Consider the following 27,157-nt stretch of genomic DNA (forward strand, 5'->3'; position numbering starts at 1 on the left):
GCAAGAGATTATTCGCCCCGACAGAAACAAATGATGTGTTAAGCCAGCTATTAATACTGGCATCAACATCATGATTAATTGGATCATCTATTGTGACTAAATCAAGTTTAACATGACCTGTTGCATAATTTAGCGCCTTTCCCACAATGCCCTTTGGCTTTGTAGTGAGCTTTGACGACTCTGAGGAAAATAAAGGCTGCTATGCTACATGGGCACGAAAAGGCTTTTTGTATTTAATTAGCCACAACACACACACTATTTCTCATTCAAGATTTATCCCATTTGTATTTACACAATGGCCAATTAATCATGTATATTATGCACATACACAAGATATTCACGTGATGCACACAAAGTTATACTTGTGGGTGAGACACACTGCAATACTTAATTATTTGTTTATTCAATAGTACAATCTCAGGAAATGTATATAAAAACACTAACCCAGCTACATGCATGTTTTCGTTTTTCACTCCTTCCTACATGTTGACATCAGTTGACATCAGACATACCAACAAATACTTTATTTTTGTCATTCCACATTTGCTTTTTTGTTTGACAGGGCTCGGTGACCTACAAAGATGAATGAAGGCTTACAACTGCTTTTAATAAACCCACACGAGTACTGCACCATTGAGTAATGAAACTATGATTTATGTGAGATTGTGGGCTGACAGGATGAATCAGCTAAAAACAACCAGACGGCTTTGTTTTGCTTGTCGTCTTCCTTAAACCGATGAATTTATCTAACTAGGTGACCCGTTGGGTGAGTTGTCACTAGTACACGGCAGCGTTGTAATGTAGCATGGTCATCCCAACACAACATTTTTTTAGGGGTTAATAAATATCTGATGGAAATATATTTAACAGAAATAACGTTACCAGTGTCTATTAATAAATACCCCCATTCCTGTGTACTATTTATGTTTGGGTTTCAGAAAGATTTGTTGGCTGTCAGAGTCATCTGAGCTCATTCCATTGTTAATTTGCATAAAAGCATCCTAGAAACATATCCATGACTTCCATTGGATGTCAAACCTGCCAACACATTAGCCAATGACGCATGGTGATTCTGGTTTGGGATAAACAGAATACAGCACCACAGCCATGATTCCAATCCTTAGGGATAAGGTTGTTGGTTTACTTGTACGGAAACCAATATCCATCCATGCTTCTTGTGGCAATCCCAGGTCAGTTCTCTTGAGCTGGTTCCAAAGTTGACTTTCAGGTCTGCTGATTCAAGATCAGCTTATCAGTATAGACAGGAGGAAGAAAAGCTCTGAGCCACAAAATAGAACCAGCTAAATAAATCCATATAGCAGTGGTGATGCAGTGTAGGCCATTCAAATAAAGAGCAGTAGCACATGGAGACAGTCTATAGCGCACTTACCCTTTACAGACTGTGTAGGGAACATACTAGATCTAAATCTAATCCTATATTACTGTATTATACAACCATGATGAGGACAGACCTACAGTACGTAATATCTCAATGTAACATTGGTGTTCTTGATTCCTCTACTATCAGCTGACATTACTCTCATGGAAGCAATATAGACCCAAATACAGTAGAACTGTACAAAGATCAGGTAGCATTCTCAGTTCTACCAAAGCCAAGATAAGTGTATAGGAATTACTGGGCACAGAGACCTCTTCAGCCAACTATTTAACTGTGAGGAACTTCTGAGAGTGAACTCAAACCATAAAACACAAAATGGAGGACCACAGGGCTTGAATTCATCTGCATTGTACTAAGTATGTGTTGCCCATAACACGCTATAAGGGGCAAATGTGTTGGAGTGCACTGAGTACAGTACAAAGTACATTTCACAGCATGGGATATATGAATGGAGATAGATACAGGTGCTCTGAAACTGGTTGTTGTTTTCAAATGTGCTCTACTGTCTAGATAGTTTTGAAACCCAGAGTGAATCACATTGTTTCCCTTAAAACAAAAGTGAAAAGCTGAAATCAGTGTGTATATCCAGGCTACTGTCTAGATAGTGGCTATTGGTAACATTAACCTCTGTCAAATCAAATCAAATTTTAATTGTCACATGCGTCAGTAAACAACAGGTGTAGACTAACAGTGAAATGCTTACTTACAGGCCCTTCCAACAATGCAGAATACAGTAATAATAAGAATAACAATAATAATAATAATAATAATAATAATAATAATAGGAAAGAGTAAGATATAATAACATACATGCTATCCTATGTTTACTGTTCATTATGAAGAAAGCTTGTAATTCTATAAGCAACATTTCCTGCCATAATCTCTTAGTTCCCCCTCAAGGTTACTGATATCAACCTGGATCTGATAAAAGCTGGATCTGGCTAAGGTAGAGATTAAGTGCTGCGGCGCTAGCCCAACTTTACTAACCCTTTCAGCACCTAGCCATTGACACGTACCGTCCGACTCCCGCCCTCTAAATGCCACTTAAGCTATTACAACTTTTTCAGCCGAGCACATCGTTGACCAGGGGGGCTGAGGACAGGGAGAGGGCGATGGGGAGGGACACTCTGAAAATGCCAGCAGGGCACTGTCCTTGTTGTCAATGTCAGCTATATTTTAACAACCTTTGATGCTTTCATTTGATGCTTTCAAAACCAACTTCAATATGTTTCTTTCCCACACTGTAGGTGATATTGTTGTTGGTGTTGTCCTCAATGGTAATTTGTCGTAAAACAACACATTAATTTTGATTGTGATAAGTTTCAAACCAGATCCTAACAGACAAAAACAGGGTCCCAACAAACAAGACAAATTATTTGAAAAGGGTTTGTCTCAGAGGTAACTTATTGAATCTGTAGTCAAAACATCTAATAATGTACAATGTTGAGCACTGGCTATAAGCAATAGTAGACAGTAGTAGTAACAGTCAAAAGGTAACTGGTAGTCCAACTCACGTGTTCCATCAGCTCCTTGATCATGCCGTTCCACTGGCCCTTGTCGTCCTGCGATCCGTACCGCCCATCAGGCACCAGGCGGATCTCGTAGGTGAAGCCCAGGATGCTGGCCAGCTCCTTGAGCAGGTCGATACAGAATCCCTCGAAACGGTCATTGGCCACCAGCGCCTTGTCAGACTTCTTAAGCATGACATATGGCTCCTCCTGCACAGACACAAAAAATCAAATGGAAACCAGCGTTGAGGTCAGCTTTTTCCATTTGTTCTTCAGCACATGCACCTAATTGAGGCAAAGTGATCTGGGCTGATAAGTCCTTGTTCCATCTAACAGGGAGCGACAGGGAGACTCCAGTCCAATGTGTGGTTAGCTACACTGTATGTTTAAATATGGACGAGTGCAATGGTTTTCCTTGCATTAACAGAATGTATGTCGACAGGAAAATCTAACTGATTTAAGTGGCGGCTATGCTGTGCTGTGCAATCTGAGAAATGTACAGCACACAATGGGAAGTCTCTTTGCTATACAATAGATGGGGAATCTAGGCACTCCAAAATAACCTCTGCAGCCAGCCAACCCTCCCTGGCCGTTCCCCTCCCACATCCCTGCCCACTGCCCCTTGTAGACATTGTATACTACAGTGCAATGCAGTTTATGGTCAGAGAGCCAGCGGTCTTTACTGCCCTGTAATATTCTCCCTGGCTCCACATAATATCAGGTTGAATAAAAGCTTGATTAGGAACAGAATGCTGCAATGAAATGGAACATGCCTGCAATGTTGTTGTCTCTATCGTCACTGGTCTCACAAGGCAGAGTAACCAAGGTGATGCCTATTGCCTGCATGAACAATGGCTAAAATCTCAAAGAAAGGATGGCGGATGGCTCGATATGTCCCTTTATTTAGTGTCTGCCACTATCTGTCTGCAAAATAGGGCCAAACACATATCCCGCTGTGCATTTTTTAAAGACATGGTGGTCCACTTCCTCATGGGCAATTTATTTATTGCTTCCGATGGCCAGACATACAATTCATAAAGTCTGTTCATAAGCAGAGTAATTGATTCTCCAGTCAAGGTGACCTCTGCTTTTGTATTCCCATCAGCCACGTCTGTGTGACACAAAGCTGCTAGAAAAGCCGTTAAAGAGGGGGAAATAACCAGTCATAACACGGTTTACCCAAGAAAGTGATTGATGTATATTATAATAATGCTGTGGCGAAATATGGAAATCAATTTGACTGTTGTTTCGAATCATGTTGCCTTGATGGTAAACACTTCACGGGTGTCCTTTTCTACACCCAAAATACCATCTCAGGGACAGACATTTTTCAAATAAATAATTGGTTGCAATCTTAATATGTAGCTAGTTGTCCGTTCGCAATTAGGACGTCCCTTTAAATAAATGATAACTAAGGAATACTTATATTTGATTGATTGATATGATTATAATGCATTTAGATAGAAAGCAAGAGCTTAGAGGAAAACTTTGTTCAAGTCATCCAATTATCTTTATCAAAAAGTTTGCGTGTTGAGGGGGGTAGAAAAAAGTCATTACCATCTGTTTCTAGCCTTCCCAACTCTTTAAATTCCCCAAGGTTTGGACTCAAATCAAAGTGTTTAAACCAGTTTCACACTCTCTAGCGCAGCATGGGTGTACATAAGAGAACGGGGAAGGAGATATGCAGACACAGTTACAGGCAATGGAGTGAAAACAATTAATGTGAGAGCTGGGAAACGCATTAAATATCTTAATCTCTTTGTAGAATACGAGAAGTTATCACCATAAAACTGTCAGACGTCTTATTTGCGGATCGCTGAGATCAGTTTGATGCAATGTCATTAAGCTCAGAATGGAGAAAACACAGACACTGATATTAGTACCGCTGATGCTCAATTCTAAATCTGCTTTTACAATCTAAAAGTGTTGATTCCTAAAATACTCCTAAACCATCGCACACTGTCAAAAGATGCAGGTGATCCATGCAGGTGCCTGGTTTGGACCTAAACCCTACTCCTGGATTGTAAAGCATGTCCAATGGGGAATTTCCATTGGAAGTGTTTTTTAGTCCAGGAATAGGCTTAATCTGGCTCAAAGAAACTGACCCTAAATCATATTATTTTGTGTATTTATTTTTGGGTGCAGCTCTAAACACCACCTGTTTTATGGTTCTATTTCTTGTCTTTGTGATTGAAGTTGCTACTCCCCATGGTTGGCACCAGAAGGCACTGATTATATCTCTTCTAAACCTCACTCGGTCATAATTACAGCCTTGCGCTCCAATCCAGACTTAATGAGAGTGTTTATCATTTTTGATAACTTGTGTGTCCGTCCAGAATAAGCTTGTGGGGGATGTTCATTGTCAGCACCTCGGTGATAGCGCCACAAAGACCCTCTAACCTCCCAGTTGACAGGCTTAAATATACACAATAGACGATCTGCAAATTAATGTGGAGAGTTGGTGGGAGAGAACACCTGTTTATTTCCTAACATGTAATTAATGGATGTTTTATAGACTGGTCCATTGTGGCTCCATGTCTTCTTCTCTATGGGCTCCTTGCACTGCAAATGCCTCACATCCCCACTGTGATCTTAATGTGACATAATGATGATCTACAGTACATCCTTTCACAATCCAACCTGGATTCAAATTGGCGAGGTAAATTCCAGGTGGTGTTTGGTTAATTCACTGTGATTAATTTGACAGATATCTCAGATTTCCCGGTCGGAGTGGTGGTAGCAGAGAGGGCCTCAAGGCCAAACATGTTTTTTCAACCTTCTAACGTGGACCATGTTAAAGGAGATGTAGTGTATGTTATTTTGCCAAATGTAAATTATACATACAGTTGAAGTCGGAAGTTTACATACACCTTAGCCAAATACATTTAAACTCTGTTTTTCACAATTCCTGACATTTAATCCTAGTAAAAATGCCCTGTCTTAGGTCAGTTAGGATCACCACTTTATTTTAAGAATGTGAAATGTCAGAATAATAGTAGAGAGAATGATTTATTTCAGCTTTTATTTCTTTCATCACATTCCCAGTGAGTCAGAAGTTTACATACACTCAATTAGTATTTGGTAGCATTGCCTTTAAATTGATTAACTTGGGTCAAATGTTTCGGGTAGCCTTCCACAAGCTTCCCACAATAAGTTGGTTGAATTTTGGCCCATTCCTTCTGACAGAGCTGGTGTAACTGAGTCAGGTTTGTCGGCCTCCTTGCACGCACACGCTTTTTCAGTTCTGCCCACACATTTTCTATAGGATTGAGGTCAGGGCTTTGTGATGGCCACTCCAATACCTTCACTTTGTTGTACTTAAGCCATTTTGCCACAACTTTGGAAGTATGCTTGGGGTCATTGTCCATTTGGAAGACCCATTTGTGACCAAGCTTTAACTTCCTGACTGATGTCTTGAGATGTTGCTTCAAAATATCCACATAATTTTCCTTCCTCATGATGCCATCTATTTTGTGAAGTGCACCAGTCCCTCCTGCAGCAAAGCACCCCCACAGCATGATGCTGCCAACCCGTGCTTCACGGTTGGGAAGGTGTTCTTCGGCTTGCAATCCTTCCCCTTTTTCCTCCAAACATAACGATGGTGATTAGGTCCAAACAGTTCTATTTTTGTTTCATCAGACCAGAGGACATTTCTCCAAAAAGTACCATCTTTGTCCCCATGTGCAGTTGCAAACCGTAGTCTGGCTTTTTTATGGCGGTTTTGGAGCAGTGGCTTCTTCCTTGCTGAGCGGCCTTTCAGGTTATGTCGATATAGGACTCGTTTTACTGTGGATATAGATACTTTTGTACCTGTTTCCTCCAGCATCTTCACAAGGTCCTTTGCTGTTGTTCTGGGATTGATTTGCACTTTTCGCACCAAAGTACGTTCATCTCTAGGAGACAGAACGCGTCTCCTTCCTGAGCGGTATGACGGCTGCGTGGTCCCATGGTGTTTATACTTGTGTACTATTGTTTGTACAGATGAACGTGGTACCTTCAGGCATTTGGAAATTGCTCCCAAGGATGAACCAGACTTGTGGAGGTCTACAAGATTTTTTTCTGAGGTCTTGGCTGATTTCTTTTGATTTTCCCATGATGTCAAGCAAAGAGGCACTGAGGTTGAAGGTAGGCCTTGAAATAAATCCACAGGTACACTTCCAATTGACTCAAATGATGTCAATTAGCCTAGCAGAAGTTTCTAAAGCCATGATATAATTTTCAGGAATTTTCCAAGCTGTTTAAAGGCACAGTCAACTTAGTGTATGTAAACTTCTGACCCACCGGAAATGTGATACATTTAATTATAAGTAAAATAATCTGTCTGTAAACAATTGTTGGAAAAATTACTTGTGTCATGCACTTGGCAAAACTATAGTTTGTTGAAAACGAGTTTTAATGACTCCAACCTAAGTGTATGTAAACTTCCGACTTCAACTGTAACTCGCAAGGGAAAATTGTTTTCTCAGCCAATCCCTGTAAAAGACTCTCTCTCACACTTTTTGGTTACTACATGATTCAATATGTGTTATTTCATAGTTTTGAAGTTCACTATTATTCTACTTTGTAAAAAATAGTAAAAATAAAGAAAAACCCTTGAATGAGTAGGTGTGTCCAAACTTTTGACTGGTAGTGTATAAACGACCATCTCATGAGAGAGAGAGAGAGAGAGAGAGAGAGAGAGAGAGAGAGAGAGAGAGAGAGAGAGAGAGAGAGAGAGAGAGAGAGAGAGAGAGAGAGAGAGAGAGAGAGAGAGAGAGAGAGAGAGAGAGAGAGAGAGAGAGAGAGAGAGAGAGAGAGAGAGAGAAATGATTTACCTGTCTGATATAATAATTCCATTATAGCAGGCACTAGCCTACACTGAAAAGCTTATGGGGGGGAAGGACATACATATGTATAAGAGAGGTATTTCAGGAAGGGCTGATCAAAGTCAGCTGACCTACCAGTATGGTGGTGATGACCAGGGAACGGTTGGCCAGCGAGTCGGTGATGTTCACCCCTTTCCGCTTGGGGACCTCGGTGATGTTGAGACCTCGGACGCACTCCACTTCCCCCACCTGCGGGAAGATGAAAAGCGTGTAAGTGTTCGACTTCACCTCTCTACTGCGGCAACTCGTGACCCCGACTTCCCACAAGCCCACCATGCTGCATTAGCGCCCACCGGGACACATTTCCATTAGCTGATTGGCTGTGTCACCTCTGGACACACTATACGCCATGAGGTTATTGGGAGAGTTTGTGCAAAGAGGAAGTGGTGGGATGTGGAGGCAGGCTCTAAATGAATTGACATTGTAGGAGAGAGAAGTCTAAGAAGGCAAATCGTTCTGTTGGGAATTATGGAATTATGATGGATATGTTTCACTTCATCCTGGTGTTATGTTTGGAACATAAATAATATGCAAAAAGTTGATTCTTTTCTCAAATGTAATCGAATTTAAACAATATGTTTCAGTAGTAGTCTCTAAGATTAACACAAAAACATTGTGTTGTGTTCTGCAACCTTTCCGTATTAAAAGATGTCAGATTCTCCAAACTGTCACCTGTCACCCCCTCTGTTGGCCTTGTTCTAAAAATACCAATACCTTATGAATATCATAGCTTATGAATTGTTGAAATGAAGAGAGAGCACAGCCTTGTTCCACTCCTACACTACTACAACAAACATTATTTTCACTTGCAACTCTTCTCTTATTACATACACACAATAGGTAATTGGAGCACTTTTCTGAATGCAGGAAAAGAGGATAGGTTGTTAGTTTCTGTGTAGTATGTGTGTGAGCATGACAGAGAAACAATTGGGAGAGCAATCAAATACAATTTCTTGATCAATGTCTTCCATTTAGACTTCCATTTAGGCTTCATAATCTTCTCCTTTCGGTGGTTAAAACACGTACAGAAACCAGAGCATTAAAAATAGCAAACTAGATATGCATCCTAGCGTGATTATCATATGGCTATTTCAGGTCTGGTATCTTTGCAGTTTTGTGCCCTTAGGAATGTAGCAAAACATAAATGCTACAATTAATTTGGAAAAGAAAGCCCAGCATGGGGTTGTCGGCAATGGAAATATAAAAGCTTGATAATGCTGGCAGAGAAGTTCTGCTCTGAGTAATCTCACTAAGATAAATACAAAAAGATCAGAGCAAATAAAAGGAGTTGCACACGAGTAGTGCCCTCCGGGCAAAAAAAAGCCCCTTCCATACTGTCGTGACAACTCTGGAACATATCATTACCATAATATAGTCAGTCCTGTAGGCTGTCGGTAACGATCTAATTTTGCAAGTCGAGTTCACAGTCATTCGCTTTCCCTACTCTCCTCCCCCATCCTCCTCTCTTTCTCCTTCTGCGTAACTACCAAAGTGCCATTTAATATTCACAGGGCTGGCTGGCACTTGAGGTGGATCCGTTTAAAGGTACACAAACACGGTGTATCGCAGCCAGCGTGAAAAACACCTGATAAAGTCCTTCTGTCTGATCTACTGAGGAGCATATGCTTGAATTTGAAAAACATATTAGTTACAGCTTGTGTGAAACAGCCCCAAAAAAAGGACTACGCAACTGAAGAGAAGATCTGCTTTAAAAAATATCCATGTCTTCCACTCTGCATGCCAGTCCAGTCTTACTAATTGTGGCCAAGTAACTTGTGATGTCACGAGAGGCTGTGTCCTGGAGGGACGTTACATCCCCCTGAGGTGGCTGCAAACCCAGACAGCTATGGCTCCATCTGCTGGTATGGTCGGGAACTCCACCCCTCTATGGCCAATCTTCCCACGCAGCTGAAACAAATGAGGGGCTGATGAGCTGAAGGTTTGGGAAGGGAAGAGACACAGTCTCCAACCTGGGCTCTCTGGAGGACAAGAGTGCTGCACGTCCACTTCCATGAGGAATATAAGGATTTGGAGATACTTACCTTTGGGAAATACTCACCTTTGGATATATGCACCTGTGGAAATACGTGAGAGACATTTGGAAGGACTTTTTGCTGGGTTGGCCACTAGCTGCAACGTGGACTACAGTAAGGCTGGGGAAAAGTTATCTGAGCGAGTGAGAATTATGATTTTGGATGTGGAAGAGACATCCCTGAACTGTTAACCCTTAAAGAGCCACAAGAGAACAGAATTTTGTTATATTTTCGTTAATTTCCCAAGACCTATAATAAAATCCTTGTTTTGTTTGAACCTTGTCTCCTTGCACTACTTGAGCAATCCCGCTGAAAGCTGTGTAGCCTCTCGTGACGTCACAGATGGTGGAGAATACGGGCACGCTCAAGCGTTAATAGTGCATGTCAGAGGAGGATACCGAAGGTTTGATCACCCAGTTTTCCAAGTTGGCCGTAGGCTCCCCGCCGACTGAAATGGAGGACATATTGAAAGCCCTTGTTGCTGGCCAGCAAGCCCAGATGCAAGCAAACGTGGCTCTCTTGGAGGAGCAAAAGAAAGCCAACCTTCTGAAGGCAGAGGAGTTGCAGTTGCAGAGACAGAGGGTGGTCCAAAATACCCGCCCAATAAAGGCAAGTGACTTTATATCTAAGATGGGAGCTACCGATGACATTGAGGCATACCTGCATGCATTTGAGGCCACGGCCACTAGGGAAGCCTGGCCCAAGCAACAGTGGGTTGGTCTGTTAGCCCCCCTTTCTAACCGGGGAATCGCTGAATGCTGTCCGGGACCTGGGCCCTGACCAGGTTACTGACTATGATGCCCTGAAGTCTGAGATCCTCAGCAGATATGGACTCACAAAGTTTGGTATGGCCCAGCGCTTTCACAGCTGGACCTTCCAACCAGACCAACCTCCTCGGGCGCAGATGCATGAACTGGTCCGAATCGCAAGGAAATGGCTGGATCCGCAGAGGAATACAGCAGCGGCGGTGGTGGAGGCCGTTGTGGTGGATCGTTACCTACGCGCCCCTGCCTTATGAGGCAAAACGGTTCATCAGTCAACAGGCCTTGACCACGGCTGATCTGACCGTGGAAGCTGTGGAAAAGTACCAGGCCACAGCGGAGATGCTGAATGCTTCCGAAAAGATCCCAGGAGTGCGGCCCCACCACAAATGGGAAGAACCCGTCCAAAGGACCCCAAGGTCTCGAACCCAGCCACGTCAGGACTTATCCCGGCTCCAGGGGGAGCCAGAAACCCGGCGGGTCCAAGAAGAGTACACCAGGAGGGGGAAACTCGACAGTGTTACCGGTGTGGGGAGATGGGACATATCTCCTGGCAGTGTGGGAAACCAGCCGATGAACCTATGCCCACTGCGGAGTCCTCCAGCTCAGCACCCACACACCGTTTTGCCTCGCTCTTGGGAGTCGTAGATGGCGGCCCAGATCGACCCCCCACCTGCCCGGTAACTGTGAATCACCATGATGTGGAGGCCTTACTGGATTCTGGTAGCCGGGCCACCCTGGTGCGTAAGGATTTGGTGGGCCCAACGTGTCTGACCCCCGGGGAAAGTCCTCCCAGTTTCCTGTGTCCATGGGGACACCAGAGAATACCCCATTACTGAACTTACAATGACCAGCACACGGGGAACCATACACACGACGGCGGGGGGTGGTTGATTCCCTCCCCGTCCCTGTCCTAATTGGGACGAGACTGCCCAGCCTTTTACCCACTCTGGAGAGAGTCTCAGGAGAGGATAACCCGAGTACCTCGGAAACGGAGAGGCAAGACTCATCCTGGGAAGGCTCCGGTGCAATCCTCCGAGTTACTCACTCCCGCCCGGGCTCTGATAGGGATGGCAGGTGCCCAGACCGACACAGAGACGGAGCTACAGAATCTGGACAAAGAACTGTCTGGTCTGAAGGGGGACCGCTGAGAGGTATCGTTTGTTAAAGCAACAGTTAGACATGAAGACAGAAGAGTTAGATATCCTCCAGGCTAAACTCCAACAGAGCTCCTTCCCTAAGCAACAGGAGGAGCTGGAGAGGCTGCGCAGGACCATCGAGGAGTGTGAGGAGACCCTGCGCAGGAGTAAGGAGGTCCAGAAGAAGGCAGAGGAGAAGTACAAGGTGTTGGAGAACAAGATGAAGAATGCGGAGGCAGAGAGAGAGAAGGAACTGAAAGCTGCTCAACAGAAGCTAAACTCTGCTAAAACCAAGGCTGATGCGTTCAGTAAGAAACTCAAGGAGAGACAACAGGAGGCTGAGTCCCTGGTCCTAGAGTTGGAGGAGTTGAAGAGAGAGCAGTCTGGCAAGCACCACGGCAATGCGGACGCCCTCTCCCGGCGTGATGCCTTCTTCGCTGCCTTTACCCCGACGAGGACGTCGGTCCCGAGGAGGGGGATGTGTGATGTCACGAGAGGCTGTGTCCTGGAGGGACGTTACATCCCCCTGAGGTGGCTGCAAACCCAGACAGCTATGGCTCCATCTGCTGGTATGGTCGGGAACTCCACCCCTCTATGGCCAATCTTCCCACGCAGCTGAAACAAATGAGGGGCTGATGAGCTGAAGGTTTGGGAAGGGAAGAGACACAGTCTCCAACCTGGGCTCTCTGGAGGACAAGAGTGCTGCACGTCCACTTCCATGAGGAATATAAGGATTTGGAGATACTTACCTTTGGGAAATACTCACCTTTGGATATATGCACCTGTGGAAATACGTGAGAGACATTTGGAAGGACTTTTTGCTGGGTTGGCCACTAGCTGCAACGTGGACTACAGTAAGGCTGGGGAAAAGTTATCTGAGCGAGTGAGAATTATGATTTTGGATGTGGAAGAGACATCCCTGAACTGTTAACCCTTAAAGAGCCACAAGAGAACAGAATTTTGTTATATTTTCGTTAATTTCCCAAGACCTATAATAAAATCCTTGTTTTGTTTGAACCTTGTCTCCTTGCACTACTTGAGCAATCCCGCTGAAAGCTGTGTAGCCTCTCGTGACGTCACAGACTCAATTCATTAAATGTGTATAGCCAAAGAACCAATTCAAAAGTGATTTACTCGTGCAACTCCTCTTTTATATGTCAGTGAATTTGCCACTGAAACCTCTCCTAATTCCAGTCTCAGCTCAAACTCGGGCTAATATTCAATCAGGGCAGATTAGGCCTAAAAAGTCCCTATCTTTACAGGCTCGAACAGTTAGCTAAAGCCGATTCCACGGATATAAAGAGACAAAATCCTGCAATCCATTGAGTACTATGTGATATGCAACATGCTTGAGACCAGGGATGGAGAAAAACACACAGTAGGCCTATATAGCTATCCACACATTGTTTTTTAGTGTCTTTCATGCTGGTTTTAGCACACTACTCAGCCTCAGAGATGTGCAAACACAGGAGCAGACCCAGCACAGCAGAAGAATGAGATACGGAAATAGTTTGGCGCATTGTGGTTGTTCCAGCCTGGAGCTTCAGTGATATTCTGAGCTGACATGTCCTAGCTATTATACAGGCTCAAACCGGCTCTGCCATACGGGAGTGCTTGAGGAAGTCATAATGGCACTTATCTTGAGTTTATGTTTCCATAATGTATGAAAACCCATATCACCACAAAGCCGTTATAGTCCGCAGGGTGCTATTCTGCCTTTTAAAATAACACAGGAAGTTATTATTCTCCTTCTTCATTACCAACTTTTGACTTCCTTTTGTGGGTAAAACAGTGAGGTTTATACACCTCATTAGCAAACAGCATTTCGGGCAACAACTCGAATTACCATTAGAGACTTGCAATTAACACTTTAATGTCTACCATTTACTTTATGATACATTAACTTATGCTTATGTTTGAACAGCCCATTGGCTTCCTTGTTAGGAGGTAAACGATACTGTCAAATGGAGACCGTTGTGCATTATTTGTTCCATATTAAAGAAGAAAACTGGAATGGATTTCAGATTTTTACTCTAGACGATTTAACAGGGGATATGCAAAACAAATGTTAAGTCCTAAGAGAAAAAGAGAGTATAGTGTATTGTGGAGGGTATAAATAAACCTTTGTATGTGTAAAATATGAACTCACCAGGGTATAGGCTTATTGTTGTGCTCCTAAAATAAGCATGTATTTTACATTTCCATTCATGTCCTCAGACTGAGTGAAAACCTAAACTATTATGTAACACTACACTTCTTTAAGGTGTGGTTAGTTTGATAGTTGAAGTCATTGTGGTCAGAATGAGGTGTGTTACCTTCTCCAGGCCCTCCTCTTTCAGGCTGATGATGTCCAGGTCAAAGTCTGTGCGGAGGCCACTGGTCCTGTTGAATGACAGCCTCCCCGTCAGTCCTTCCCAGTGAGACTGCAGAGAAACACACACAACCACACATTAACACTCATTCATCAAAGCATGTACACATGTAAAAACACACACATGCTTGCACACACCATGGCGGAAAGGCACACACACACACACACTGGGCTGCATTTCCTTTTTAATTACATTTTACATCCCAACGCCTCAGACACATTTTCCCCCAGACCACAGTATTAATTAAAGACAATCTCCTTCGCTTGATTCCACACAAGGGACAAAAAAACACATAACTGCCCATCATTATGATCCACTGATATGCCCCCACCCTTCCCTCTCTCCCTCCCACCAGAGCCCTCCTCCTGTTTCTCCGCGCTCACAGAGAGGTGTCTGTTACCCCTGGCAATGATGGAGCTACTGATGGAGCTATGGGGCTAACACATTCCCCTCACTGATACTCCAGGCTCTGGCCTTGTGATGTTCGGTACACTGGGCGCCGTGGCACCATGGCATCATGTTCTACAGCCTTAATCTGACTATTCACAGTCATCACACACTCTCGTGAAATGAAACAAGAGCTGATTATACGATTTGCCTGTTTCAAACAGTCTTATTGTGAGCAGAGTGCACAGAAGGGTGCACCAGTTACCCTTTTCAGTATAAATAGGACACAATGACTCACTGTGAGTTTTGCCATCTGTAAATAGGATATGAATACAGGGAATTTAGCTGGAGAGATTACATTAACACAGCTTAAAGTAGTTGATTACTGTGAGACACCGTTCATGAATAAGAGTGTCACGACTTCGGCCGAGGCTGGCCAGGTGGGCCCTATTCTTCACCCGGTTTGATTTTACATTGTCATACATTCCAGGGACAAAGAACGTGAAGACAGACGCACTGTCCCGGCTGTATGACACAGAGGAGAGGCCCAGAGACAACACCCCCATACTCTCGGCCTCCTGCATTGTGGCGCCAGTAGTATGGGCGATTGACGCGGATATAGAGCAGGCATTACGCACAGATCCATCTCCACCGCAGTGTCCAGCTGGGCTGCGGTACGTGCCTGCTCTTATCCTTGATCGTCTGATCTTCTGGGCACACACGTCACCCTCCTCTGGTGGTGGTTGGTCCACTCCAGGAGTCTGAGGTGCGGGAGGTTCCTCCACCTCCTCTGGACATCGAGGGGGCCCCGGCGTACTCTGTCCGTGCCATCCTGGATTTGAGGCGTCGGGTGGGGGGCCTTCAGTACCTCGTGGAGTGGGAGGGGTACGGTCCGGAGGAACGGTGCTGGGTACCGGTGAGGGATATCCCCGTCGCCATCCGGCTCGCCCTGCTCCGCGTCCTCCTGGCCGTCCCCGAGGCCGGGGTCGGTGCACTGCTGGAGCTGCGCGTCAGGGGACGGGTACTGTCACGACTTTGGCCGAGGCTGCCTCCCCTCCTTGTTCAGGCAGGCTTCGCCGTTCGTCATCACCGGAGTACTAACCACTGCCGCCCCAATCATCATCACAATTGTCTTGTCTTGTCAGTCACACACACCTGGTTCTAATCCCCTAATTAGTCAGTGTATAAGTGTTCCCTCTGCCCCCTTGTCCTTGTGGGTGATTGTTTATTGTGGAGGTTAGTGAAGCTCGGTGGAGCTCGTGTATTTTGTATCGACGGGATAGATTTTTTCACGTGTGCCTTGTATTTTCCAGTGCACCTGTTTTGTGCCCTGGAGTGTGTTTGACGCATTTCTGCGTAAACCTGTATTTTGCGGATTAAAGCCTGTTATTCTGTGATTTACCCTCCTGCGCCTGACTCCTTCAACACCACCTCATCACAAAGAGATTTATCCAGATAACATTGCCTTTTGTCTGTAAAAATGTATGTGCCATGATTACACAATGTTTCCTTCTTCTCCAATTGTAATTGCATTTATTAAATGGATTCAGAGACAATTAGTACAGCATCCATATTAGGAAGTCGACAGTTGTCAGAGTTTTGTCTGACAACAATTTCCTAATATGGATGCTGCACAACATATCAAACATCAACATCAGATGAAAACAAGACGCTCAGCATCACCTCTTTGATGAAGTTCATAAAGCGCCCGCCGAACCTCCAGGGTTTGTGGCGGTGACACTGCAGCGAGTTGACCGTCATCTGTGGTGCGTGCTGGTAGGAGATGGACACAATGTGGACCGCGTCGTACGTCAGAGCAGCATCTGTCTGGAATAAAGGGGGACATTATTTCAGCTGATGGCTGTGGACAATGGGAGTCCACTCCCTTAGCACCAGTAGCAGCAAAAGTGTTTGAGAAAAAGCTAAGCTAACAAAGGGAAATCAAAGCGCTCAGATTTTTCTTATTTTCCAGATAGCATGCCCCGAGAAAGTGAGCTCAATTCCTTTTGTAAATATGGATATGAAGCTTTCCAGGCGAGTAAGACCAAATTAAAGGCAGCCTACCTTGATGTTTGTATCACCTAGATTTTATCTCATACGGAGTTCCGCGAGCAATTAAAAGTGAGTACTACACGGAGAGAGCGCACTCCTTTCCATAAAACCCCTCCTTCTCCATACAGAAATAATGAGACCTGTGAGAGTGCCGTGTGGGTGTATCTGAACCCCAGTCAAATCCATTAATAGATAAACAAACAACGAGTGATTTCAACAATATAATATTCATATTGAATATACCACATGCATGTATAACTCTTTATCTTCCATTAGCTACGCTCGCTTATTAAGTTAGAGCGTAAAAGGGGGCTTTATTGGAATATCAGGGATGGGATTTGTGATTATTGGATTTAGACCATTGTGATGGGATTTGTGAATGATTATGAGCTCCCCTGAATACATTGAATGAATTAGTTCAGAATTTAGTAGACTGTGACCATCCTGCTTCCAAGTGCTTCTTATCTGACATTATGATGGCAATAGGCCCCAAAAGTATCACCATTGTCATTATTATTAGCATCATTGGTGGTACGTAGCAGTAGTAGTAATAGTAGTAATACTGTTATTAATAGTAGTAATATAGTGGTAATACTGTTACTAGAGCTTGAGACTATAATGTTCTATCTGCATTTTTTTCCAAAATGTAATTATTGACATAGCCTTGTTCTGTTCAATGTTCCCTAGCTATATAGTACTCTAAATACCTCAATTTATGTTGTTACATTCAAAAGAATACAAGCTAAAAAATTGCTTGACACCAATGAGAGTTCGGAATGATTAGTAGTAGTAGTGGTGGTAGTAGTAGTAGTTATCATACATAGGCCATGTCCTAGATCTGTTGGTAAAAATGTTGAGAGCAGGGCTGGTGAAAGACACAGGGTATATAGATATCAATATGATTTTTAAAGTGTCTTTCATGCTGATTTTAGCATACTATCAGAATCAGAGGTCCACAACAGAAGACCAAAAACATACCGTCATGATCCCCTCCAGGAGGCCCGAGTCGGGCTTGGGAGGTATCTGCCTCTCTTGGGACCACTTCTCCACGATGGACGCCACCTGAGGGTTGTCCACGTTGAGGATGCGGAAGCCAGTCATGTTGACGCCACAGAAACGGTAGGGCTCCAGGTCGATAGCCATGAGGTCCTTCAGAAGAGAGGGATGAAAAGAGAGAGAGAAAGGCGAGAAAAATAGATTATCTTGTTTAGCTTTAGATGGCTGGGATTGGGGCCTCGTTGTTACTGTTAGAGAAGCATTTAGAGAAGCCGATTTGTGCTCCCACAAAAAGAGGGGATAGATAGGGTGGTAAATGGGAGATATATTAAAGTGAAATAAAGGATTGAGCTTTGAGCCATCTGGAGGATAAGGGTATGGTGTTTCAATTGTAGTGTGTGCCTCAGTCAATATAACCAAACACAAGGCTTTGGTGTCAGTCTCTCTGTGTGGTTAAAACCATTCACTAAGCCTCATTCACAGAGGCATTTTGGTATGATAGGTAGGTTCACTTAAACTACCAGATGGAAACCATGTTGAATGGTTGACCTTAAAATGGCATTACAAATTGACTTCCTCCAATGTAATGCAACCTGAACCTTCATGACTATACACAACCCCAACTGCAAGTATAAACGGAACACATTCATGCGAATTACAATGATACAGAGAGACCAGGTAAAACTGTGCTTTGACTCCTTCATTATGTCTCAAAGGTTTGCTTAGCTGGTCGTTGTGCAGAACTAAAACCTGAAGGCATGACATTTAACTTTGTGTTCTGCCGCTGTGGCTTATCCTAAATATTCCCTGAGTAAATGAGGCAGACGACGTTCACCGCCTAAAAGGGGAACCACTTAATCTGCTGGATCTAATTAATAATGCAGCCGCTACAGTCCCTCTGCAACCCATAAGCAAACACAGACTTCTCTGAGCAACTGTCATTTCTAGGGCATCCATCCCGGCTCAAGTGTGAAGTCACATGTCGACACATATCATGTTGGAATGGGCCACGGGGCCTCGGAAAAGACATTTGGAGGAACATAATAGATATTTCATTAGCACCCTGTGGGGTTAGTGCTGGGGGAACGGGAGCGTGTAAGACACACGCTGACGACCGCTTGCCGCCAGATACACAAAATGTTACTTTTTTTCTCTCCACAAGCAGTAGGGTTCATATGGCACTAAATGTTTTACCATGGAGGATCAAAGAAAGTCCCTGTCGTACTAAATACCATTTGTGGGAAACCATTTTCTTCAGGTTATGTGCACCAGGTTTATTGCGAAACATACAAGTTCCATCAAATAATGTTTTGACATGAAATTGTGATGTTGTAAATTATCTTATAACTCAAGCACACATTCAAACAGCCATTAGAAGATTGTGAGTTGTTGAGGGCAATGTCAACCATTGCGAGGTATAAAATATCCAATAAAATACATGCAGGTAATGGATTTGAACTAAACATGCAACATTTATGAGAGTTGCATTCATCTTTGAATTCAGTTACTTGACTGGGAAAACTCTGAATTCTGAAAACTCAGCAGTTGTCAATCAACAGTAGCCTTTATACAGTACCACACATTCTGTGCCTCTGTGCCTTCAGAATGATCCATATAACTGACTAATACAGGAAGTACAGGAAGGTGGGAAACAAAATTCTCAGCACAGGCTCTTGGAGATAACCCTGTAGGGTGTAAAGGGCTAAAGCCATGACAGCCTCGTTTCAGAGGACAAGGCTGCTGCTATATTACCCTTCTACCATTCTGTTGTTACCTGTTCACGCTCTAATAATTGGGCATTCCCCTCACCCAGGATGATAAACATGAACATTATCACTGAATATTATCGAGGGGAATATTGTTGCCCTATACGCCATACATGTATTCATCATTTCAGGTAGAATCAAGCAGGTAGAATCTTTGAAATGGCATGTCTGTCAGTATGACAGTGTATTACTGCTTTAGATGGATCTAGCGGTCCCTATCACTCCATTAAGAAATCCTATGTTTTGAGAAATGTTATGTAGCTGCAGTGTAAAACTGTTATTTTACTCAAGTCAGCAAACTGTTATTTTAAATAGATACTAAACTAAATTGTGTGTGTATATTTTATATAATATTTGAAGTACTCAACCATCAATAACTCAACCAGTTTCTCTCACACTTGGTTGAAACCTATACAGTGTGACAGCAGAGACAGTTTTGGGTACTATTAAAGCGTTTGTTGTGATGGGCCTACACAAACGACGACGCATGGCAGAATGCCATTGCCATGCTGCCGAGCATGAAAGATGACACGCATCACGCCTGGCCCTGTATGTCATATTGTATTATCACAACAGACTGGCTAAGTCCATCATGCTAGGGTCTGTCTAGTCCCCATCCTCATGATCCCCAGTTTGAGTACTTCCTTGAGTACTCGCTTCCGCATTGTCTCCGTACTGCTGTGCTGTTTGTTGCTACTTGGCTACCTGCCAAACTATTCACGTTTTACTTTTAATAAACGTTTAATCAATCTTTGTGTTCAACAAATTTACCAACTTTTTAGTTTTGTCCTCACTCATCTTTTTCGTTAAACTTTTTCACCCGGACGTTTATCCCGAGACAGAAGAGTCATTTTCCTGTGCGTTTTAGCTGCCAACTTTACGTTATTTTCCCTTTTTTCCATCGCAACTTTTTTCCCTTATTCAACTTTTTCACTCCGGACGCTTTATCTGGACATGGTTCATCAACATCTTCAACAGCCGAAGCTAAGTAGTAACATTAACATGATGTCTTCTAATTGCAGTCGCTGTACTCATAATATACAGGAGAACGATCGCCTTACGGTGAAAATAGCTGTGCTACAAGCCCAGCTTCAGACGCAATCGTTAGGCAAGGGTAATCTCAGTGTAGGAAAGGAAGACACAGCGTCTGTGCCACCAGTAAGTACAGACAGTAACGTTAGTATAAATCCCCCCGCACAGTCCCCGCAGCCGGACAACTTTCTCATGGCTTCTGGAGGGAAATACTGTTGGAATGCTCAACCGGTGTCGCTCATTCAGCCGACAGAAACCTTCAACCGGTTTTCCCCATTATGTAGCGAGTCGGAGTCTGAGTCTGAGTCTTCTCTAGTCTCTACTCCTCCCGTTACGGGGTCTGAGACGCCGAAGGCTCCCACCATTAGCTCTGACAAATTGAAAACCCTAGTCATTGGCGACTCCATTACCCGCAGTATTAGACTTAAAAGCGAATCACCCAGCGATCATACACTGTTTACCAGGGGGCAGGGCTACCGACGTTAAGGCTAATCTAAAGATGGTGCTGGCTAAAGCTAAAACTGGCGAGTGTAGAGAGTATAGAGATATTGTTATCCACGTCGGCACCAACGATGTTAGGATGAAACAGTCAGAGGTCACCAAGTGCAACATAGCTTCAGCTTGTAAATCAGCTAGAAAGATGTGTCGGCATCGAGTAATTGTCTCTGGCCCCCTCCCAGTTAGGGGAAGTGACGAGCTCTACAGCAGAGTCTCAGCACTTAATCGCTGGTTGAAAACTGTTTTCTGCCCCTCCCAAAAGATAACATTTGTGGATAATTGGCCCTCTTTCTGGGACTCACCCACAAACAGGACCAAGCCTGACCTGCTGAGGAGTGACGGACTCCATCCTAGCTGGAGGGGTGCTCTCCTCTTATCTACCAACATAGATAGGGCTCTAACTCCTCTAGCCCCACAGTGAAATAGGGTGCAGGCCAGGCAGCAGGCTGTTAGCCAACCTGCCAGCTTAGTGGAGTCTGCCAATAGCACAGTCAGTGTAGTCAGCTCAGCCATACCCATTGAGACTGTGTCTGTGCCTCGACCTAGGTTGGGCAAAACTAAACATGGCGGTGTTCACCCTAGCAATCTTATTAGGATAAAGACCTCCTCCATTCCTGCCATTATTGAAAGAGATCGTGATACCTCACATCTCAAAATAGGGTTACTTAATGTTAGATCCCTCACTTCAAAGGCAGTCATAGTCAATGAACTAATCACTGATCATAATCTCGATGTGATTGGCCTGACTGAAACATGGCTTAAGCCTGATGAATTTGCTGTGTTAAATGAGGCCTCACCTCCTGGTTACACTAGTGACCATATTCCCCGTGCATCCCGCAAAGGCGGAGGTGTTGCTAACATTTACGATAGCAAATTTCAATTTACAAAAAAAAAAATGGCGTTTTCATCTTTTGAGCTTCTAGTCATGAAATCTATGCAGCCTACTCAATCACTTTTTATAGCTACTGTTTACAGGCCTCCTGGGCCATATACAGCGTTCCTCTCTGAGTTTCCTGAATTCCTATCAGACCTTGTAGTCATAGCAGATCATATTCTAATTTTTGGTGATTTTAATATTCACATGGAGAAGTCCACAGACCCACTCCAAAAGTCTTTCGGAGCCATTATCGACTCAGTGGGTTTTGTCCAACATGTCTCTGGACCTACTCACTGCCACAGTCATACTCTGGACCTAGTTTTGTCCCATGGAATAAATGTTGTAGATCTTAATGTTTTTCCACAAAATCCTGGACTATCGGACCACCATTTTATTACATTTGCAATCGCAACAAATAATCTGCTCAGACCCCAACCAAGGAGCATCAAAAGTCGTGCTATAAATTCTCAAACAACACAAAAATTCATTGATGCCCTTCCAGACTCCTTCTGCCTACCCAAGGACGTCAGAGGACAAAAATCAGTTAACCACTTAACTGAGGAACTCAATTTAACCTTGCGCAATACCCTAGATGCAGTTGCACCCCTAAAAACGAAAAACATTTGTCATAAGAAACTAGCTCCCTGGTATACAGAAAATACCCGAGCTTTGAAGCAAGCTTCCAGGAAATTGGAACGGAAATGGCGCCACACCAAACTGGAAGTCTTCCGACTAGCTTGGAAAGACAGTACCGTGCAGTACCGAAGAGCCCTCACTGCTGCTCGATCATCCTACTTTTCCAACTTAATTGAGGAAAATAAGAACAATCCAAAATTTCTTTTTGATACTGTTGCAAAGCTAACTAAAAAGCAGCATTCCCCAAGAGAGGATGGCTTTCACTTCAGCAGTGATAAATTCATGAACTTCTTTGAGGAAAAGATCATGACCATTAGAAAGCAAATTACGGACTCCTCTTTGAATCTGCGTATTCCTCCAGGGCTTAGCTGTCCTGGATCTGCACAGCTCTGCGAGGGCCTGGGATCGGGAGAGACACTTAAGTGTTTTAGTACTATATCTCTTGACACAATGATGAAAATAATCATGGCCTCTAAACCTTCAAGCTGCATACTGGATCCTATTCCTACTAAACTGCTGAAGGAGCTGCTTCCTGTGCTTGGCCCTCCTATGTTGAACATAATAAACAGCTCTCTATCCACCGGATGTGTACCAAACTCACTAAAAGTGGCAGTGATAAAGCCTCTCTTGAAAAAGCCAAACCTTGACCCGGAAAATATAAAAAACTATCGGCCTATATCGAATCTTCCATTCCTCTCAAAAATTTTAGAAAAAGCTGTTGCGCAGCAACTCACTGCCTTTCTGAAGACAAACAATGTATATGAAATGCTTCAGTCTGGTTTTAGACCCCATCATAGCACTGAGACTGCACTTGTGAAGGTGGTAAATGACCTTTAATGGCGTCAGACCGAGGCTCTGCATCTGTCCTCGTGCTACTAGACCTTAGTGCTGCCTTTGACACCATCGATCACCACATTCTTTTGGAGAGACTGGAAACCCAAATTGGTCTACACGGACAAGTTCTGGCCTGGTTTAGATCCTACCTGTCGGAAAGATATCAGTTTGTCTCTGTGAATGGTCTGTCCTCCGACAAATCAACTGTACATTTCGGTGTTCCTCAAGGTTCCGTTTTAGGACCACTATTGTTTTCACTATATATTTTACCTCTTGGGGATGTTATTCGAAAACATAATGTTAACTTTCACTGCTATGCGGATGACACACAGCTGTACATTTCAATGAAACATGGTGAAGCCCCAAAATTGCCCTCGCTAGAAGCCTGTGTTTCAGACATAAGGAAGTGGATGGCTGAAAACTTTTTACTTTTAAACTCGGACAAAACAGAGATGCTTGTTCTAGGTCCCAAGAAACAAAGAGATCTTCTGTTAAATCTGACAATTCATCTAGATGGTTGTAAAGTCGTCTCAAATAAAACTGTGAAGGACCTCGGTGTTACTCTTGACCCTGATCTCTCTTTTGACGAACATATCAAGACTGTTTCAAGGATTAACATTGCAAAAATCAGAAATTTTCTGTCCAAAAATGATGCAGAAAAATTAATCCATGCATTTGTTACTTCTAGGTTAGACTACTGCAATGCTCTATTTTCCGGCTACCCGGATAAAGCACTAAATAAACTTCAGTTAGTGCTAAATACGGCTGCTAGAATCCTGACTAGAACCAAGAAATTTGATCATATTACTCCAGTGCTAGCTTCCCTACACTGGCTTCCTGTTAAGGCAAGGGCTGATTTCAAGGTTTTACTGTTAACCTATAAAGCATTACATGGGCTTGCTCCTACCTATCTTTCCGAGTTGGTCCTGCCGTACATACCAATACGTACGCTACGGTCACAAGACGCAGGCCTCCTAATTGTCCCTAGAATTTCTAAGCAAACAGCGGGAGGCAGGGCTTTCTCCTATAGATCTCCATTTTTATGGAACAGTCTGCCTACCCATGTGAGAGACGCAGACTCGGTCTCAACCTTTAAGTCATTACTGAAGACTTATCTCTTCAGTAGGTCATATGATTGAGTGTAGTCTGGCCCAGGAGTGTGAAGGTGAACGGAAAGGCTGGAGCAACGAACAGCCCTTGCTGTCTCTGCCGGGCCGGTTCCCCTCTCCACTGGGGTTCTCTGCCTCTAACCCTGTTGCAGGGGCTGAGTCACTGGCTTGCTGGTGCTCTTTCATGCCGTCCCTGGGAGGGGTGCGTCACTTGAGTGGGTTGAGTTACTGACGTGATCTTCCTGTCTGGGTTGGCGCCCCCCCTTGGTTTGTGCTGTGGTGGAGACCTCTGTGGGCTATACTCGGCCTTGTCTCAGGATTGTAAGTTGGTGGTTGGGGATATCCCTCTAGTGGTGCGGGGGCTGTGCTTTGGCGGAGTGGGTGGGGTTATATCCTTCCTGTTTGGCCCTGTCCGGGGTTTCTTCGGATGGGGCCACAGTGTCTCCGGACCGCTCCTGTCTCAGCCTCCAGTATTTATGCTGCAGTAGTTTATGTGTCGGGGGGCTGGGGTTAGTTGGTTATACCTGGAGTACTTCTCCTGTCTTATCCAGTGTCCTGTGTGAATTTAAGTATGCTCTCTCTAATTCTCTCGTTCTCTCTTTCTCTCTGAGAACCTGAGCCCTAGGACCATACGTCAGGACTACCGGGCATGATGACACCTTGCTGTCCCCAGTCCGCCTGGCCTTGCTGCTATTCCAGTTTCAACTGTTCTGCCTGCGGCTACGAAACCCCTACCTGTCCCAGACCTGCTGTTTTCAACTCTTTAATGATCGGCTATGAAAAGCCAACTGAGAGACCTGAGCCCTAGGACCATACGTCGGGACTACCGGCCGTGGTGACTCCTTGCTGTCCCCAGTCCGCCTGGCCTTGCTGCTATTCCAGTTTCAACTGTTCTGCCTGCGGTTATGGAACCCCTACCTGTCCCAGACCTGCTGTTTTCAACTCTTAATGATCGGCTATGAAAAGCCAACTGAGATTTATTCCTGATTATTATTTGACCATGCTTGTCACTTATGAACATTTTTGAACATCTTGGCATGGTTCTGTTATAATCTCCACCCGGCACAGCCAGAAGAGGACTGGCCACCCCTCATAGCCTGGTTCCTCTCTAGGTTTCTTCCTAGGCTTTCGCCTTTCTAGGGAGTTTTTCCTAGCCACCGTGCTTCTACACCTGCATTACTAGCTGTTTGGGGTTTTAGGCTGGGTTTCTGTACAGCACTTCGAGATATTAGCTGATGTAAGAAGGGCTATATAAAATAAAATTGATTGAAATTGATTGAGTATGTGTTGTGTGTGTGTGTGTGTGTGTGTGTGTGTGTGTGTGTGTGTGTGTGTGTGTGTGTGTGTGTGTGTGTGTGTGAGTGAGTGAGTGAGTGACAGAGAGAGATCTGTCCAATAGGAACACATACAGCATCACCATCACCATCACCATGGGGACCACTGTATTAATCCTGCCCTGTCCTTTTGTCACCAGACAGAAAGATTAAATCTGTGCTGCCCAGCCTTGTACTCTGCTGGGAGCAGTGGACAGACTGGCCACAGGACACAATAACACACCCGAGGGAGGTCGTCGTCTCCTACTAATGTGTTTCTGTATTGTGAGTTAGTGTTTCTGACGTCCTCCAAATTCAATATGGCAGTACGGGATATTCAATGTGGAACTGTGAATAGTTTGTTGATGAAAGGACACAGGATGTGCATATGCAGTATAACCCTTGAACAAAATGTCTTACTCTTAAACAAAAGTCTTACTCGAATTGTGGTGTGACTCAAATTTTGTAAAATGGAAAACACCTGTGCTTATTCTGAACAAAATTACATCTAGCTAAAAGGGGCCATTAGACTACAGCACTCAAATGGTGGCAAGGACAAGGCTGCACTACCTGAAAAAAATGCTTGTGCATGTTTTACAATCAAAACACTAATGTGTTAGTGTTCATTCAATATGTCTCACAATGGGGGATATTGTCCAAAATAATCAGACATAATACACAATAGGCCTAATCAGTAATCTACCTTCCCTCAAGACTTATTGTAGGTTATCTGCATGAATATGTTTCCTCTATCAAACTCTCAAACAACATTCTCCATCATCTACTTCCAATCTGTTGCCTTTGTACTACCTCTTCAAAGACTTATGTTGACTTTAACAGCGAGAGAAGTGTTTACAGGTGGCGGAGTATTGAAGACTCCATTACGCTGCCAGCTTGCCAAACAAAATTGGTATTGTGGACTGGATCCAAACCCCCATCGGCAATTAAGCACCATTCATCAAAAAAATCAAAGGGTGAGGAGATGGGAAAGAATTTGACTCGATTTGCATTAGCAAGCATTGTAAATTACCAGAGTGGTGAAGATGTAGTGGTAGTACTCTGTCATCATTCCCATCGTCTGGGCCTGTAGGGGAGAGAGAGGGAAATATGAGAAGGGGAGGAGGAGGAGGAGAGGAAGAGAGAGGAATGGAGAGACAAGACAATGAAGAAGGTCACTGTGTCACGCTGGGGTAATTTGCAATCAATATCCGCAGTCAAAACAAAAAATGGCAAACAAACGCTGAACATCATCGAAGCTGTTCAGGAGCAATGGGAGAAAAGCCACAGGTCTTAATGAGTGTATTGACCATCGCTGTGTGTCTCCGTCTTTGCCAATTTCGTGCTGCTGTTTTTGTTGCAATTATGGCGCCACATGTGACCCTTAGATAATAAAGTACATTTACATTTTAGTCATTTAGCAGACGCTCTTATCCAGAGCGACTTACAGTTTGTGAGTGCATACATTTTCATACTTTTTTTCATACAGTAAAAGCAAGTTGTGATTCTACGGTGCCAGAGGGCTTTTTTGACACCATGCATTTAAAGGATTTGCAATTGCTCTGATCACGTGATTCCCTCCC

General features: G+C 44.0%; 1 protein-coding gene across 1 annotated transcript in view; it reads right to left on the bottom strand.

The window, feature by feature from the left end:
- Positions 1-26,661, bottom strand: part of LOC123488482 (glutamate receptor ionotropic, kainate 3-like) — a gene marked incomplete at its 5' end in the record, with an annotated part of 46,074 nt that extends 19,413 nt beyond the window's left edge. Inside the window, 6 exons of the mRNA XM_045219394.1 lie at positions 2,914-3,117; positions 7,848-7,961; positions 14,021-14,128; positions 16,148-16,291; positions 17,495-17,665; positions 26,608-26,661. Coding sequence (XP_045075329.1) covers positions 2,914-3,117; positions 7,848-7,961; positions 14,021-14,128; positions 16,148-16,291; positions 17,495-17,665; positions 26,608-26,661 — 795 coding nt within the window. The remainder of the gene's footprint in view (positions 1-2,913; positions 3,118-7,847; positions 7,962-14,020; positions 14,129-16,147; positions 16,292-17,494; positions 17,666-26,607) is intronic.
- Positions 26,662-27,157: the final 496 nt, after the last annotated feature.

The sequence above is a fragment of the Coregonus clupeaformis genome, unplaced genomic scaffold (genome assembly GCF_020615455.1).
Source record: "Coregonus clupeaformis isolate EN_2021a unplaced genomic scaffold, ASM2061545v1 scaf2352, whole genome shotgun sequence".
NCBI classification, from domain to species: Eukaryota; Metazoa; Chordata; class Actinopteri; order Salmoniformes; family Salmonidae; genus Coregonus; species Coregonus clupeaformis.